General features: G+C 51.6%; 1 protein-coding gene across 1 annotated transcript in view; it reads left to right on the top strand.

Annotated features, from left to right (window-relative positions):
* Positions 1-1343: 1343 nt before the first annotated feature.
* ahrrb (aryl-hydrocarbon receptor repressor b) overlaps positions 1344-18186 on the top strand; it is a 35704-nt gene continuing 18861 nt past the window's right edge. Inside the window, exons 1-3 of the mRNA XM_039754045.1 lie at positions 1344-1588; positions 1911-2069; positions 3490-3671. Coding sequence (XP_039609979.1) covers positions 2008-2069; positions 3490-3671 — 244 coding nt within the window. The 5' untranslated portion in view covers positions 1344-1588; positions 1911-2007. The remainder of the gene's footprint in view (positions 1589-1910; positions 2070-3489; positions 3672-18186) is intronic.

Below are 18186 nucleotides of genomic sequence, written 5' to 3' on the forward strand. Positions count from 1 at the left end.
AAAATGAGCACACAAGAGAAAGGTGTGAAATATTTATTAACGAGCATCAAGAATGTGACAAATGTGAAGAAACGGTGACTCGTTTAATGCATTGAGATGATATGAAGGGAAACGCAGGTGCGTGTGGCACCCATTTAGTGCCACCCTGATAGTCAGCTCCTCGTCTTTAAGAGTTAAAGGAAGCAATGAAGAGCTCAGACATAACAAATAAGTTAAGAGAAATTTTAAGTGCTAAATGAGAATATGCAGTAGACATATAGAAAAGAAAAGAAAAAAAAAGCAGAAGGCACTGGTGGGCACTCATGAGACTGCAGAGCGAGCTGAGGGAGGACATGACATGAATGGAGAATTTCAGAGAACTGCAGACAACAACCTGCATCAAAGGCTTTGGCTGGGGTGAAATCTATCTATCTATCTATCTATCTATCTATCTATCTATCTATCTATCTATCTATCTATCTATCTATCTATCTATCTATCTATCTATCTATTATATAGTGCCTTTCATCTATCTATCTATCTATCTATCTATCTATCTATCTATCTATCTATCTATCTGTTATATAGTGCCTTTCACTCTATCTATCTATCTATCTATCTATCATATAGTGCCTGTTATCCCTCTTTTGCTCTCTCTCTAACTATCGATGTATTATAAAGTGCCTTTAATGTCTTTCTTTCTTTGCTCTCTATTTATTATATTGTGCTTTCTCTCTCTTTCACTCTTTTATTTAGTGCCTTTTATCTCTCTTTCACTCTCTTTATCTTTCTATTATATAGCCCCTTTTATCTCGCTCTCTCTTTCTCTTGTTTTATCTATTTTTTTATACAGAATACTTTATCTACATTGCTTTCTCTCTCTCGCTGTCTAACCCGTTCTCTATCTTTCTATTATATAGTGCCTTTTATTTCTCTCTTTCACTATCTCTTTTTCTAGTTATTAAACGGGGCCTTTTATCTCTCTCTCTCTCTTTTGTTTTCTTATATGGAGTCTTTTATCTCCGTCTCTCTATCGCTGTCTCTATCTTTCTGTTATATAGTGCCTTTTCCCTCTCTTTGTGCCTGTCATTGCAGGACTCTCTCCGTCCCTGGCAGCCCCTCCCGGTCGCCCATCTCTGGCCTGCCACTTCGCGTGTGATCTTCTTCTGTTTCTTCCCAACTCTAGTCACGCTAGTGGTAGATCGGGGGCGCGCCTTGTGAGCGCCTCCCGCGCGCGTGCCCGCCCCCCGATGTGCGCGCGCGAAGGATTGCGTGCGAGGAGCTCGCGTTGTCATTGAGAGGAATCCGCCACCTGAAACACGAGGAAGTGAAGGCGACTCATTTGGGTATAAAATGTGCAGCACATCTGCTGACAGCCGTGCACACTGAGCCAGCATCACTGAGAGGAGCTTAGGGGTCTCTGCAAGCTGGATGCGCTGGTTTTCTTTGTCTTTCTTTTTTTTTCTTACAAAGGATTACGTTTAAATCAAAAGAATTCATTGAAGTTTCTCGAGCCTTCCACCCGCTTTAAGTGTTTTTGTCTTTTTTTTCTGCGCGTTTTTTTCCTTTTCCGTTACTTATTTTGGAATAAAGTTTGTCACCGAGTTGGGTGAGTACGTTTTTCCAAAGTTCACTTTTACTATTGAGTCCCGAACTGAACTCATGCACTTTACGTAAAGTTCTGCCCATTCATATTCATATTCATATTCATGTTGTCGTTCTGACGCGCAGTGGATACTCAAGCGCGGGCACGCAGCCTATAGCGCCATGCAGCTTCTTACCGACGTTAACGAATGGGAGCTTCGGCAGCGGAGGCGCGCAGTCCGCCGTCAGTTGGACTCATCGCAATGACCCCGCTGATGGCCTGACTGACGCGCTCGTTCCGGGGGTCTCTGCACTGCTCTGACTGCACGCGTTCTTTTCCTCCACAGTTCGAAGACGAGACCACCTCGAGCCCCTCTGCTTCTTGCGCGTGTCCTGCGAAGGCAGGCGGCCGACGGCTGCACCTGTTACCGCTTCGGAGCGGCGATGATCCCGCCGGGCGACTGCATGTACGCCGGGAGGAAGAGGAGGAAGCCCGTGCAGAAACAGTTAAGTGACTTTTTCTTGTTCGGGGGGGGTTTGCTGGGAATTAATGCCGAGCGGCCATCTGAGAGTGCTCGGGGGTGTGTGGGTGTGACGGTGGGCAGAGGCAGGAGGACGAGCACCGTGGGTAGCGCTCAGGACTGTCAGAATGCCACCTGATACTTGGAGTGACTCAACCTGAAGTGACTTAGTGCCTGACTGGCCTGGGCTGGTGGGTGGGCAGTGCCAGAAGGGCCATGATGGCCACTTGAGCCTTAGCACCGATGTCTAGAGATGATAGCTTCTTCGGACTACAGCAGAGGTCCAGACGTGTCCTTGAGACCCCTTTTGGCAGGGTGGCATACCTGCACTCACTTAGAAGCACCCAGTGCCATTTTGGCATCCACAGTATCTATGGTGACTGCCTTCTCTCACCTTCACAAGCTGGCAGTGACCTCATAACCCTGACCCTCATCCCTGATGGCTCTTTCTGTGTATCTATGGGGGCATTAAATGAATTCAACAGTGTGGCATCCTCGGTGAGTCAAAGTCCGCAAGTGTCCTTTCACAAGGGCTCAGTGTGGACCTCAAGGCTATGCAGGTCAGGGTGCCAGTTTGTCACAAGGCACACACACTTTGTGCCACAAGCAGTCTAGCTAAATGCACATTTTAGAGGGTATGAGGAGAACCAGGGCACAGATGCCACTGAGCTTTCATGCCAGCCAACAGATTTTATTTCCTATGCACTCTTCAGATTAGGGTGAGACTAAAGTGAAAGCCCAGACCCGCTGAACTGATGTGGCATCTTTCCTGGTCAAGCAGAGAATCCCTTCAGTTGGTTCCTTTCTGGGAGCTTTCAATGAAGGAGAGGGCACTGGGGAGTCTGAGCTAAGAGGGGCACCCTTGGCCTCCTACTTGCCGTGCCTAGCCTGATGTTGGCATTCTGCTCAGTGGCACGCTGCAGAGGTCATAAGAGCACTGCTGTGACCGGACTGAGCTGGGAGTTGTCACCTCTGGGATGCTTTATATGTCAGGTCAAGTCATGGGCACAAAGCAAGGTTATGATCAGCAGCACTGCCCACCCTTTGTTACTGTGGGGGCACTGCTGTGCCCTCAGTGTGTCCTTGTCACTTATGAGTAAAGTTTATCTAATGAAGGCCCCGCAGTGCCCTCAGTGTCACCTTCATTCTTATGGAGGGGCTGTGGTGCCCTCAATGTACCCTTGTCCCTGATGGAAGCCCTAGAGTACCCTTAATGTTCTCTGCTTCCCTATGGAGGTGCCATAGTACCCTCAGTACCCTTCTTTGCCACATTTGCAGCCTGCCAATGGCCCATTTGATCACCCATCTATTTGGGCATCCAGCAATCTCAAAGCCCCCTCTTTTCCCCCAGAAGTGTAGAGTGGCACTAGCATGGTAAACTGTCTTTCTTGTCGTCTGCACACAGAAAACCGGTGGCATTCAGTGAAAAGAGCAACCCATCCAAGAGACACCGAGACCGCCTGAACGCGGAGTTGGACCGGCTGGCCAGCCTCCTCCCGTTCTCGCCGGACATCATCTCAAAATTGGACAAGCTGTCCGTCCTGCGCCTCAGCGTCAGCTACCTGCGGGTCAAGAGCTTCTTTCAAGGTAGGCATCACTTTACTCTTCCTGGATCTGAATGAGAGGAGGGCAGCAGAAGGAGGGCGGGCAGAGGGGTGCCAATTGAGGTCAGCTTGGTGAGATGTAAGTGCAGTCAGGTCAGGTTTCATTATCTTGACCGTTGGAACTTCATGTCATGGATTTAACTCAAGTAAACCCTGATGGGTGGGTCAAAGTGCCTGGCGCACAATTTTAATAACTGGGGTCTTAAATGGAGCCCTCGGGTGACTGCAGGCCTCTCTGTGGAAAGACAAGTCAGCGGTGGTAAGGCAGGGGCAAATACAAGAGAAACCAAAATTAGCCAACTTGGGACAAAGAGGGCAGATGGCACTGCTGCCACATGGCACCAGACATGCCACAGGTGGGAAATGCTCTGATGGTGCCTGGAGTGACACTGGAGGGGACAAAAGTGTCTGAGGTGGCTGGTCTGCCATGCAGTGTAAATGCCAATACAAGTCTGGGCCAGTGAGGACATTAAGGTGAGCACACAGGTATCAGGGCAGAGAGGAAGGAATCTGGTGGGCAATGACACAGTGGGCATGATGCTTTTAGGGAGTCATTTAGGGCACAGGATGGTCAAAACCCATAAAACCTGGCATCTGTAATACATCCAGGGCAAGGCTACGGGAGTGTGTGTGTGAGAGGGGATGGCAGTGCCCGCCCAATAAGAACAGAGTTAAACCAAGACGGAGATTATCTTGGCATGCAGTTGCCCTCCCTACATACTGTATCCAAGTGCCCACCCCAGCAGGATGTCCAAGTGACATCACACCAGAGTGGTGGTGCTGGCGGTGGTCTTCTGATCTGAGACCTCATATCATTTTCTGGGATTTTACGAGGGGTTTTCAAGCCAGCGCAGCCCGTTTTTAAAGTTATTTCTTAAATGATGTTAAACGTTAATGCCATTCTCCTGCGTCACCATCTTGCTGTTCTCGTGGGCACCACCATTTTCTGGTCCCGTTACTGTGACGCATGTTGTGTGATGCCGCCTCTGCATTGGGACACTTTGTCCAGGATTGTGGATTCACCCAAACTGTGTTTCGAGGTTTTGCAGTGACGGTCCCGACCGAGGGTCAAGGCCAGCCTTGTGGCTCTGCCCGCCGCTCCGCTGACTTCTGCTGCTTTTCAGCTTTGGCCTCAACGTGGCACCTGCTTCCTTATTCCAGTTGTACTGCTGCACTCTCCATGACAGTTGGGTCAGGCATCAGGGGACAGAGCGGGCAGAGCAGAAATTGAGGTTTAAAGGCTGGCATTGAAGGGGGGTTTATCAAAGGGTGTGGGACTCCTCCTGACTATGAGAGACCCTCACCACCTCTCTGGGACATCGGGCTTTAATAGCGGCCTATCAGCTCTTTGCTCTCCGGGGTCTCCCAGCTGCCTAATTTGAGCTCATCCTGTTGGACCTCCTCATTCACGGACCACCTGAAGCTCCACGTCAGACCCACGCAGAGTAAAGACACCGCGTCCTCCTCTGGGCATTCCCTGTGTCTGTGCCCAGTTCTCGGCTCAGCTGACTAAGGAGTGCTGTCCAGGGTGCTGAAGAGGGTGGTGCCACTTGGCAGGCTGAGCACATCACCCCCGCTTTACCACCAGCACCTCCCCATGTCTTCCCGTCTCCTGCCGTTCACTTTATGTTTTTTCATGTCCGCCTGCTGAGGATTCTGTGCATTCCCAATAAATGAGGGCACAAGCAGGTGAAGCGACTCACTTAGGATCCCACCAGGAGACCATGGGGGACATCAACCCTCTGGGCTTTATATTAAATATGATATATAGCGCCTTTCATCTCCAGGTGTTTCACAGGCCCAGCCTTACTGTTTCTGTCTTTACACGGTGTCGTGGTCGACTCAGGGTCTCACAAGGAGCTGCTGGAGGACATTCACCTTGGAAAGACCACCCTTAGTAGATTTACAGCTGGGGCAACCAGGGAGAGAAATCACAAGGCAGTGCTTGCTGCAGGACGCTGACCACCAGGAGGCGATGTTGTCCACATGACTACCTTACAGTATAGGGGTCCTTATCATCCTGCACAGAGTCAGTCCAGTGTCCGAATCAACATGCAACATGTCACCACCTGGGTGGTGCCATCACTAGGGGTGCCATCATGCTGCCAGGATGCCCCTAGTTATGAAGTTTAATCTTCCTTCTTCTCACCCACTCCTGTTCATTACAGGGGGGAAAAATCAAAGTGAAATCAAACACCCTGCCTGGGGTCTGAGGACACCTTCAGGTCTGGTAAAGCCTTTTGACTTCTCGTGGGTAACGTGGCACAATTGACATGCCATCCCATCTTCACTCCACAAGGCTGCCAGCTACAAATAAAGTTCTGTCACGTATATAGTGCCTTTCAGTCTATCTATCTATCTATCTATCTATCTATCTATCTATCTATCTATCTATCTATCTATCTATCTATCTATTATATAGTGCCTTTCATCTATCTATCTATCTATCTATCTATCTATCTATCTATCTATCTATCATATAGCCTTTCAGTCTATCTATCTATCTATCTATCTATCTATCTATCTATCTATCTATCTATCTATCTATCTATCTATCTATCTATCGTCTAGTGCCTTTCACATCTATCTATATATCATTTTGGCTGGAAGGGCTCTGAGGGTCCGTAGACCCCCTTTGCCAGGCCTTCTTTCTGCCAGCCTCATAAAAGTAACCTCTGCTGCCTTGTATGCCTGCAATGCTCCCTGGCATACTCCGTATTACCCCTGTAGAACTCCGCGCTGCCCTGGCACAGGCGTCATCATTGTGTTTCTTTGCTGAGGCCTCGCCAGACCTTCAAATGTATTTTTCAGTTTTATTGGAATAGAGCGCCTTTCATGCCCATTTGTAAGCAGTGAATCCACAGGACTGGCACACTCCTCTGCCTCGTATTATTTCTGCCACATAACGCAGTCACGTGGCATTGTGGCATAGTCACCGTTGTGGGTTGTTTTTGTGAACGGCTGACCTGCTTGTTATATTTTTGGTTTGCTTTGATTCTCAAACTTGCACTGAAGTTCTCCCTCCTCTGTGTCACTACGCCTGCCACTATTACACGGCACACGAGGCACACGAGGCACACGAGGCACAAGTCTCAAGAGGACATTGTCCCTTGTTGCTGTGTCACTATGGCAGTGCCAACATGAATGTTTTTGATGTGTGTCTGTGTGTTGAATTCTGCTCTGATGATGGCAGCCGTCACTGAGGTCAGCTTGGGCGCCCCCTTCTTGTATTTGTTGTCATTCTGTTCATTGGGGTCACAACGCCCCCTGCAGGTGAACTGGCCACGACTTTCTGTCCTCATTGTGTGAGGAGTGACTGAGACAGCCACCTCAAAGCCCAGGTGTAATTCAAATTTAAAAGATGTTCCTTATGCCTTCCATTGTGCCCCCAGTTGTCATACATGTTCTCAGTTGTGTGGGCTCAGGTGGTGAGGTGTGCCCAGGTGCGCCCAGTACAGGGTGACTTGGCATGACGTCACGTATTGGTCAGTTTTTCAGTTAAGGACGTTCTTGTACTCTACTTGCACAATTGATGGTGGTCCAGGGATGTTGCCATGACAGTGTGCCATGTTGGCCCCTGCTGGCTGCAGGTCACATTACACCCGTGACTCTGGGGTCCTTGTAAATGGCTGGACATGTCATTGCTGTGCCTGCTGGTCCATAAAGGTATCGCCACATATCATGGATGCCCACACCAGTCAGCCCTTTTCAGGCTGAAGTGCTTCACCTCCGGGGCTCTCCTTTGACGTGAGTTCTCCTTAGGTGGTACTTTATAGCGCCTTGCTGCGTATGTTGTGGCGTATTTTGTCAGCTGTAAAGTCATTGGCTAAATTAACAATAACGAAGCCCCGGCGTCCTGCCTAGGATTGGTTCCTGCCTTGTACCTTATGCTGCCTGGTTGGGCTGCATGATCCTGGCTTTGAGCAGGCTGCTTTGTGTGATGTTGGGTTTCTTCCTCTATATAGCGCCTTACGGCTCCACATCTTGACAGCAAAAATACAAAAAGAGGAAACTCCTGAGCTGCTTGAGGACGGCAAACAAATCAAATGCTGCGTTCGTCTCGTTACTTAATTCAGTATAGCGCCCTGCTTCAGGGTGTGTCACGGACCCTCAGCTATGTCACAGTCAGGGTTCATGAGCACAATGAATGGACTTCTCGGCTGGCCCAGTGGTGCCCGGAGGTACAGGCTGCCGTGTCCTCACGTGGTCCCCATTTGCGCTCTGCGTCTGCGTGCCAAGCTCTTCTGACTTTTCCTGGAGCCGATCAAAGCCTTCCGTGCCACGTGAGTCACCCGACTTTGCCAGCCCTTCTAGTTGAGCTGCAAGTTTCACAACAGAAGCTGAAAACGGAAGTGGCAGGGCTGTGCTCTTATGTGATGCCCCTGGTAGGAGCCTGACTGAGGATGTGCCACTTGACAGTTGGCATGGAAGCAGGGTGCTATATAGTGCCTTTCAATGAGGTCCTCAGGACCCCAGCCTGGATGGCTCCCTCCTCTGTGAACTGTGTGGGTACTTACAGTGGCACAGCGCACATCAGTCTGGTGTGGACGTCTGGCCAGGATTAGCTGGTCATTATGACTCGCCTTGTGATGCCACCCTGTGTGCTGTCTGCCAGCCTCATGGAGAAACCAAATCTTTGAGCCCGGAGCACCTCAGAGGTCAAAGAGTAGCCAAAAGGCAAGAAGCGAGCCACTGGGGACACTAGGGGGGCATCTCTCCCGGACAGCCTGGAGTGCAATGACAGCAGAGGCCTGCAGATGGCAGTACAGCGCGTCGGTCTTGTTGAGGAGCTGAGAGGAGGCCATTCAGGGTCTTGGCCTTAATACTCATCAGGATGTCCCGTCCAGCTGCATGTCCCAGTGGTCAAAGTCCATCCTGGCTTGAGTCTCACATGCACTTCCTTTAGTCCCCACCAGGTGTGCTCACGTGCTGAGGGGTCGGCTTCATCAAACCCTTTGACAGATTTGCAGTGATGGGAAGTTTAATGCATTTGGACATGTTGTGTCCCCCACCGCACACGTCGTACATCTCTGTGACACTTAGGGGCCATCATCGGTGCCACCTTGCCAGCCTTCTCACACATTGGAAGTGGCAGCGGAGTAGATGACAGGAGAGTCACCATGGCACTCATCAGTGTCCCACTTGTCCTGTCAGGACACCGTGACAGACTCCACTCTCTGGGACAGTAACGTCCTCTCACTAGCGCACCCTGGTGGAGGCTCCAGAGTTTCCTGCATGCAGAAGTAGGGCCAGCGCTGCTCGTGTCACAGAGTGGGGGGCTGACCGGTGGAAATTGACGAATTTCTGACACCCTTGAGGCCCTCCTAACAGCCCCTTTATCCATGTTTGGTGTGCAGTGCAGTGCCTTGACCTGAAGGGGGCAGTGGTTACAGTTCAGTAGAAGCAGAGGGGTGACGCGTGGCCTCCACCTGGCCTCCACCTGGCAGTCCCTGGTATTGCAGGGTTCTGTGTGGAAGGTGCTATATAGCAGTCAGTAATGGTGGGCAATGCAGAACTTGGCCTGCAGCGGGCAGTGGTTACAGTTCAGTAGAAGGACAGGCATGTTGAGAGGCCCCCACCTGGCGGCCCTTGGTATTGCAGGTCCACGGCCTAATTGGCTTTTGACCGATCAGCCTTGGCGAGGAGAGAAGGCACATGGCCGACCTGCCGCCCGCCGCCCCGACGCAGCGGTCGAGTGACAGAAGTGAGCCGCCTGCCTGGAGCTTCATCATCACATTTAATTGTTGCCATCTTGCCTGCTTTCGCTTGAAAGCCGCCAAGTTTTCCTGCTTAGCTTACTTAAGACACCGCAGCTAATTCCCCCCACATGCGCCAAGCGAGCAAGTGACAAAGACGGGCAGACGGAGGGCTGCTCGACCTTTACGGCACACCACACTCACCCTGCTAGTTGTATTTTCAGTGAATTCTGAAGGCTTGCTGAACTCTGGAGGCACAGAGGGCACCATAAGGCAGTGTGCCAGGTGTGCCATCGGGGGGCAGTATGCCGACCTGAGAGGTGGAATGACTTGTGGTCAGTGGCTGCAATGCTGAGTGAAACCTGCAGGGGGCAGCAGTCTGGATTTAGAAACACAGCCGGGCTCAGCTTGTGTGGCACTGAGGGTGGCACCCCAGTGGATACCTTGAATTGGGCTGCTGAAGTTCAAGCTGGTTCCACCAGCACCACTCATCTAAACTGGAGGCTGGCATCAGAGTTTTCACCTCTGATTGGGAGCTTCAAAAATGGATGTTGTTATTGCAGGCCAAGAAGCCCCCCGAGGGCTGGAACTGGAGGTGACATGAGACTGCAATGCCAGCTGGTGTCAGGGTGCTTTGGGGTCTTATTTCCTGGGGGGGCGGGGGGTGATGCTGAGCTTTGTATGCAACGCCCTCTACAGCTCTGTGAGCACGTGAGCAGTCCGGACAGCAGGGGGCACCAAAGGAAGCTCCCCAGATTCTCCTTCCATTTATCTCAATTCACTAGGGGGCGCTGTTTCTGTGACTCTCATTCTTTTGCTCTCTCTGTGTCCCCAGCTGTTCCCAATGGAATGGCAGGCCTTGTTTGTCTGCTTGCGCACTGCCCTCTAGTCACATGATGTCATGCGCTCCCCAATGTCACGGCCCCCGTGTGACAAGTTTGTGCCCCTCGGCCATCTTTTGGCTTCTTTGTGCTCACGCATCGCTGTGTGTGAAGAGCGCCTTGTCACGAAAGCGAAGCCTAATTAAAAACGAGCCGTGGCCACTGGAGCTGACCACACGACCACAATTGGAATGCAGGAGAGCCCATCGCTGGGTCCCTCGCTCTGCCCTGGAACTCCTGCCCGCCACGCCACCTCTCCAGGATGCAATGACATAGGAGATCATGCCAACAACGTGCAAAAGCCTGCTTGGAAAGAAAATTGTGCCACTGCTGAGAGAACACAGTTGAGCACAGTGGCCACCCAGGGGCTTCTGTCACCTCCTGGGCAGGTAAGAGTCCCCAGCCCTTCCAGCTCTTTGTTTTCAGTAAGTAAGGCCTCAGCCACCTTGTGACCCCTGCCTGCATATTATGAGTTTGCCGTTCCAGAAGTCCACTGTTCTGATGTGGGTGCCCACCATCTGATGAAGTCCATCCTGTACTTTATACCCAGTCACCCGACTGGCACAAGATAGATAGATAGAGTGAAAGGCGTTGTATAATAGATAGATAGATAGATAGATAGATAGATAGATAGATAGATAGATAGATAGATAGATAGATGAAAGGCACTATATAATACAGATAGATAGATAGATAGATAGATAGATAGATAGGTAGATAGATAGATAGATTGAAAGGTGCTATATAATATATAGATAGATAGATAGATAGATAGATAGATAGATAGATAGATATTTAGATTGAAAGGCGCTATATAATATATAGATAGATAGATAGATAGATAGATAGATAGATAGATAGATAGATAGATAGATAGATATTTAGATTGAAAGGCGCTATATAATATATAGATAGATAGATAGATAGATAGATAGATAGATAGATAGATAGATTGAAAGGCGCTATATAATATATAGATAGATAGATAGATAGATAGATAGATAGATAGATAGATAGATACTTTTTTAATCCCAAGGGGAAATTCACATACTAGCCAGAGGCATACACTTAACATGGCCACCAATTCCCCCAAGATACCCACAAAGCAGGCAGGTGGCAGTTTCAGGTCGCAGTCAGGGCAGCGGGGCACCACTGGTTTGAATCGCATGCAGGTAAACGCCAGGCCCAGGGTTGCCGCCCGTCCTTTAAAATACGGAATCGTCCCGTATTTGAGAATGAAATTGCGCTTGGCCCCCAAGAGATGTGTCCCCCGCTGCAGTATGCGTCCCTTATTTTTTTGTATTAAAAGTGGTAACCCCAGCCAGGCCCCCTCGTCCTCATCGTACCCGGCACTCGATGGCAAGTGTCTGCTGGTCGCGCTAACGTTCACATCCTAGGCACACAATAAAGTAAATGAGGGCGCAGTCTAACTCTATATAGCGCCTTTCTCCAGATCGCAATCAGCGCACTTCACCCGCTTACTTCCGCAGGGCGCTCCTCTGTTCATTCCGCTATAATGAATTCCTGGAAGTGCGGCTGTGCGGCGGCGTAGAGCGGAGCGCCCCCTGGTGTGCGCTCGAGCGCGGCACGTTTCAGTGTATATGTGTGTGTGTGTGTGTGTGTGTGTGACTGACTACACGCGGCTGTTATTTTTATCCCACACAGAAGCAGCAGGCAGCGGGAACAGAGAGGGGCTGGCGTGGGCGTCACGTTCCTTGAAGAGGCTTTCGTGAGGCAGCACCTTCGCAAAGCCCACAAGGCAGAGGATTGCGTGACTGCAGCAGACTCCGCGGTGACCTCAGAAAAGTGGTTATGAAAACGATCTGTCGATCAGCGCGCCGGCCGAGACCAGCCAGGCGCAAAGGAGCTCCGCGGGCACGCGCCGGGCGCGGTCACGGCCTCGGCCGCACCCGCGCGCTCCCGACCCAGCAAAAAATGCGGGAGGCGGCGGAGGAGGGACCAGGAGGGCGAGGGGGCTTCTGTGTGTGGTGACCTGGAAGGGCGAAGGGTCCTCCTCTGTGAGTGGTCACCTTGGCCGCACTCTCTGGTGCTGAGTTAGAAGCCACCTGGACCTGCACACCGATGGGCACAGGGTAGGACCGAGCACAACTCACTGAGTAGCATGGCAGAGCAGAGCACGCCTGGTCAATCCATGCCACCCTGGGTAGGTGTCCACATATCCAAGAACAGGACTCACCCTGAGAAACCAACACAACAGGGCAGGGCAGGGCAGAAAAGAGCAAGGAGACCCCCTGAAGACAGGGAGAACATGCAAAGCTCACACAATCAGGAGCTGAGCTCCGGCCCAAGTGCTGGGGAGGTGGTGGTCGTCAAGCTCAGACCTCTTCAGGTTTTCACCTCGAGGTTCACCAGAGTGGCTGCACAGATGTTCCAGATGCAACAGGAGAACCAAGATGAGCAAATCGTAAATCCTCTTCGGTTCGCTGGAGGTATTTGAATAAGTGGGCTGGGATTGCTGATGAGGTGCAGGTGGTCTTCTATCAGGTGCCATGTTGATTCCTAGCAACTGCCCAGGAGGTCAATCAGGCAAAGTGCCCTCACAGTGGAATGAGGGACTGGGTGGGGTTCGATAGAGTCAGATGTGGGCGAGGTTGGACATCCCAGTGATTCCATTTAAGGCTAGGCATTCGCTGATAGGCTCAAGATGGGGCAGGGGTGGGTGGGGTTTGATAGTTCCATTATAAGGATAGGCATTCGTTGATGGACCGGAGATGGGGTGGAGTCAGATGTGGGTGGGGTTGGACACCCCAGTGATCCCATATAAGGCTGGGCATTTGTTGATGGACTCAAGATGGTGTGGTGGTCAGATGTGGGCGGAGTCAGAAGCACATCATGAGACCCCCATTGCTCTCTGCTCCCTCACATGATATCAAACATCCATCCATCCATTTCCAAACCTGCTTATCCAGAACAGGGTCACGGGAAGCTGGAGCCCAACCCAGCAAGCACAGGGCACAAGGCAGGAGCAAACCCTGGCCAGGAGCTTCAGCGGGTGTGAAGAGCTAGAGGAGCCGTCACCAGGGGGCGCCTTCACTCTTCTTCATCGTGTCCAGCGAGCCGGGAGGTCAGGCCGATGGACGCCTCTCTTAGATCTCTCGGTCAGTCAGGCTTTGCCCGAGTTTCGGAACTGAGGCTATTTATAAGTCTGTGACTCAGCCGCGCAGTTCCTCATTTCCCGCGGCTTTGCGTCTCTTTTAAAAATTCCATTGAAGCCTCCAAAGGCTCTTTGTGGGAGCGGCAGAAGTGGCTCTTTGAAAACAGAAGGGCGATTCATGAGAGGACAAACAACAAAACACGCCGAGGATCCCCAGGGCAGCAGGGAGGCGCTGCAAATGACGCCGCGAGCAGTGGCCGCCTTCCCGTATGCACATGAGGAGTCGTCCGTTATAGCGCCTTTCACAGTCTCGGGTTTGTGAGAGCCACCTCAGCAGATCAGGGCGTGACGAGAGTGTCCGTCGGTGAGCCATCCTGGAGTTTGTGTAGCGCCTTTCACAGCAGAAAGACAAAGACGTAAAAGGCAAGGGGGCAACAATCCACATGCAGCTGTCATGAATGAATCGTTTTATATAGCGCCTTCCATAGTGATCGCTGCTTAGCAATGCAGTTCAACACAAAACTATGTGGCAGAATGCCACCCACTACTAGCCCAGCGTGGGTTTAGATGGCATCAGTAGTCCCTGCCATCATTCCCATATATAGCGCCTTACACATTCCAATGTCATGTCTCGCAGGGCACTAAAAGGCTGAGCCCTCTGCCCCCTGCTGGACTTCTTATGAGTCACAGGGAGCCGTCTGTTTGTCACCATTTCTCGTCCTCCAGGATCCCACTGGCCGCTTGCCCGTTCATCCGGCTCTCCCTGACTGGCGTCCGACTTTGAAGGGCAAAGGAAAGAAAACTCCGGTGAGCAGACGCTGAGTGGGTCACTCAGAGTAGAAAGAACAAGTTAAACACAAAGGTGCCCAGCAGTCAAGTGCAAATGAATCTGAGGGCATCCACAGCCACTGAGGGCCACAGATGAAACCCTGATGTGACAGTCGCAGTGTCTTCAGCTTTGTTGACAGGCATGGGACAGGCCAGCCGGAGACCCTCGTTGTCTGATAAATCCACCCAAAAGATGGCGCTGTGGTATTGTGGGCCTGAATAATGCCACCTGTCAGATGGCACCTACTGCATTGGCCACCACCCCAGGGTCATTTGTGTCCTCTGTTTCAAGTTCACCAAGTGGCACACTGGTCCTCCTCAAGCCTGCACACCCCACAGTGAGGACACGAGAGGGGGGCATCCCACTGGGGTCTGAGTGCAAACAAAATCGGCCACCCATCAGTCCATCTGGCCATTGTCTGTCCTTTTGGGGGTCTTGGGGGCTGCAGCCTGCCCTTCTCAACGTCCTTTTTAGTACAATGAAGGGTCCATCATGGATGGTCCTCACTCAAAAAACCCACATACACTATTGTACCTTTGGGCATGAGGAGCACCCACTAACTTACCCAGGTAGTGAGCAGGCTGGCATGTGGACCTGCAGGGATGGCTCCATTAGGACGAGTTGTGCCAGGATTTGTGCCAGGGTCTGAGCAGACATGTCTGAGAGGTCCGCTGATGGACGTCTGTTTGGTCCGTCACTGCAGGCTGCCCTTCATGTCATCGCTGCCCCTCTGGTCGTGGACGCTACCAGCTGATGGTCCAGATGTCACACCAGGTGACACAACTTCACGTCTCGCAGTAGCTGACCACTCATGTGTCCCGTTGAGTTGATTCACTCAGACTTATCATTTTTGAAAATGAAACCACTTGTGTGGCCACAGGGCTGGGCGCAGCAGAGACGTCACCCTGTGACCTGACCAGCCTGCTGACGTCACCCTATTGTCTCTGTGTAAGGAGAGAAGCACAAATACCCCTAGTGGCCCCTTGTGAGTGTGACAGCTAGTGCATTAAGTCACCTTGCCATGTGACCGCGTTTCTGCTCCGCCCACTCTGTCCACAATGTGACAAATGGCAAGTCACAGCGCACCTCACATCAAGAAAGGGGTGTGGCCATGCTGGTCATGTGACCTCTTTGATAGTAGGAAGAAGTCTGGCATGATCACCATTGAGATGCAGCCCTGGATGCCCGTTGCATGCCCCTCAGTGGGCAAATGGAGGTGGCACCCTACCTTTGGTCCTACTGTTCAGAAGAGCCCACGCAGCACACATCCTGAGCGCCAGGTGCTGCTTTTCAGTTTCAGGCCAGCAGTCTCTTGGTGCAGGTGCCACCTTCTGGTTTTTAGCGGAACTGCAGTATGGCTTGGCACTGGCATGACGCTGGACTTGAGTCCATCTTGTAAAAAACTTCACTCGGGCTCTCGGCTCATTTCTCCTAAAAAAGCTCTAAGTGGGAGAGGGGCCGGAGAGACCCCCAGGAACGAGCGGATAGTTTTGGAAACGTCTCCACGCCGCTGAGGCAGCTGTCCTTAAGAGTGCCATCCACTGGTTTAACAGCAGAAATGATGCCCTCTGCCAGTTTAAGGGGATTCAGATGAAGACACAGCCCTTAGTCAGCGCTGGTGGGCATCACCACAAGCTGGCACCACTTGTAAGGAGCTATATAAGGTTCACCCAGCAGGCCGGAGTGTGTGGGCAGCTTCTCACCGCAGGGGTCAGAGGAGGACACGAGGATGTGGCCGATGACGCTGACGCTGCTCTTCCTTCTCTTGTGTGCTTTTAGTTTCAGGTTCTTTGGTTCACAAGCCTGGCGGGTCAGGAAAGGTCATGGGGAGGGGGGGGGCGTTGTTTTATATAGCGCCTTGCACAGCACAGACCACAGAGTTGATTGGACAGGATGACACCATCATGAGGAGATGTCACACATTACTGAGAGGGGCATGTGAGCAGATAGGGGGCACCAGTGAGCAATTCAGTGGGGGGCTTTGGGGGACGCAGCTGGGGTCCAGTAACAAGCTGCCACACACCTTAAGAGGCCCAGTGCCACTCAGTCCCACCACAGGGGGCCACTTGCACTGGTCTGGTCTATGGGGGCTTGAACGGTTGACAGTCAGGAGGCTCAGGTGAGCTGTGGGTGGCGTGGTCCATCAGTGCCCAAGACCTGGGGTCCAGTGACCTCAGCTCACCCTCGGCTGGCACTGCCAACTCCCAAATATGAAAGGTCAGTCAGGCCAAACAAGCAATTGGGGGCTGAGCAGCGGGAAGGCAAAACCAGAATCCCTTGACGAGCTGGCTGACCTGGGCACCTATATGGGCACCTGGCTGGCAACACAGAAGTGACAAACACAAAAGGCGGCACGCTGCTCTACTGCTCCTGCGTCTCTCTCTCACACACACACACACACACCACTGAGGCCCCTTCCCAGCTTAAGTGCTCGGCTAAACCTTAAAAAAGAAAGTTCCGGATACCTGATCCAGGACATAATGAAGAATTAGCTTCCATTACATGGCAGGCTTAACCTTTGCGAGGCGCATTCACCGCTTGCCAGCGCTCATCAATATTTCACAGCTGTTGTTATTATGAAATTCTTTATAGGCTAATGTGGCCTGCCTGCTTGCACGCAAGGCTTTGAACGCGTGCCAGCCCTCAGTCAGGGACCGCGGCGGATTGACAGACGGCGAGCTTGCGTGACAGCGAGGGAGGCTTTGGTCAGCCAGCTCTGGTCTGACTTTGTGCGCCAGCCTCGTCTCCCTCTCGCTCTCCCTCTCGCTCCTTTTCTCTCTCCCTCTCACTCTGTTTTGGATTTCCTCACCGGTGCGGGGCGGGCAGAGGCGGCCAAATGAGCTGGCACCGTGCCAGGGAGCCCCTACCCGCCAGCCTCCAGTCAAGATATCTGGGCTGCGCCGGCACGCAAGCCTGTCAGAGCGGGAACATTCACAGGCATGTGGAGGGCTTCCCAGCCAACGGATGCCATCCCTGCCATGTGCGCTGCTCCGTGGGAAAGGCAGATGGCCCGGCGTCCCAGAGATGTCCCGTCACCCTGATATCCTTGGGCACAGTGAAGGACGTGACCGTCGAGTCCAAGTGTAATGACGTCCATGCCACTCCTCCAGAATCCCCCACCAAAGTAGGAGGGACATTCCTTTAGGTCAGCCAGGCTTGAGGGTGCAGAGGGGTGACTTGTGGTGGCATTTATATCAACAGCACTTGTGCCCGGGCACTTTCAAGACTTGATGCCAGAGTAAGCAGGAACCCTTATGTTACATCCTCATGATGAGAGTGAGTTAAGACTGGCACCACATCTGTTGATGCCAATCTTGTGCCACCTCACTGTGGTGGCACCCTATAGCAGCGTTTCTCAGCTTTTAAGTATTTTCGCGCCCCCCCTAACATTTTTTTGAAATGTAGATGTATATTTTATTCTACCTATTTCTCTAACTCTAGATTTATTGTTCTAGTATCAGAACGTAGTTTAAGTTCATTTGGTTTGGTTTCAATTGACGTATTTTTCATATTTTTGAGTCTTGTTTTCTTTTTTTCATATCTTCGTGCCCCCCTTTTTGTTACTTCGCGCCACCCTAGGGGGGCCCGCCCCACAGGTTGAGCGCCACTGCCTTATAGGGTCTGTGCTGTATTTGTGTTATTATAGGCAGCCATGTAAGCTTGCGTCATTTGAACCGACTGCCAGCACGGTAACGGAGGGCACTGCCACACTTCAAGTCTCGTTATTTATTGAGTTATTAAATGGTGGATAAGAGATTTATTATTCTACGGAGGGATAATCACGGGGACAGCGGGCCGGGGGTCATCTCTGTCATAGTGTCCCTAGTGTTTATTTTTCTTCAAAGAATCACATTTACCGTACATTTCTTGGGTCGGGGTGGCACCTGCACACAAGGATGCCAGGAGCTGATGCCAGGGCAGGCAGGGCCCCTTATGCTACATCCCAAGGATGAAACTGAGTAGGACTGCCCCAGCAT

This window comes from Polypterus senegalus, chromosome 5 (genome assembly GCF_016835505.1).
Source record: "Polypterus senegalus isolate Bchr_013 chromosome 5, ASM1683550v1, whole genome shotgun sequence".
Lineage (NCBI taxonomy): Eukaryota > Metazoa > Chordata > Cladistia > Polypteriformes > Polypteridae > Polypterus > Polypterus senegalus.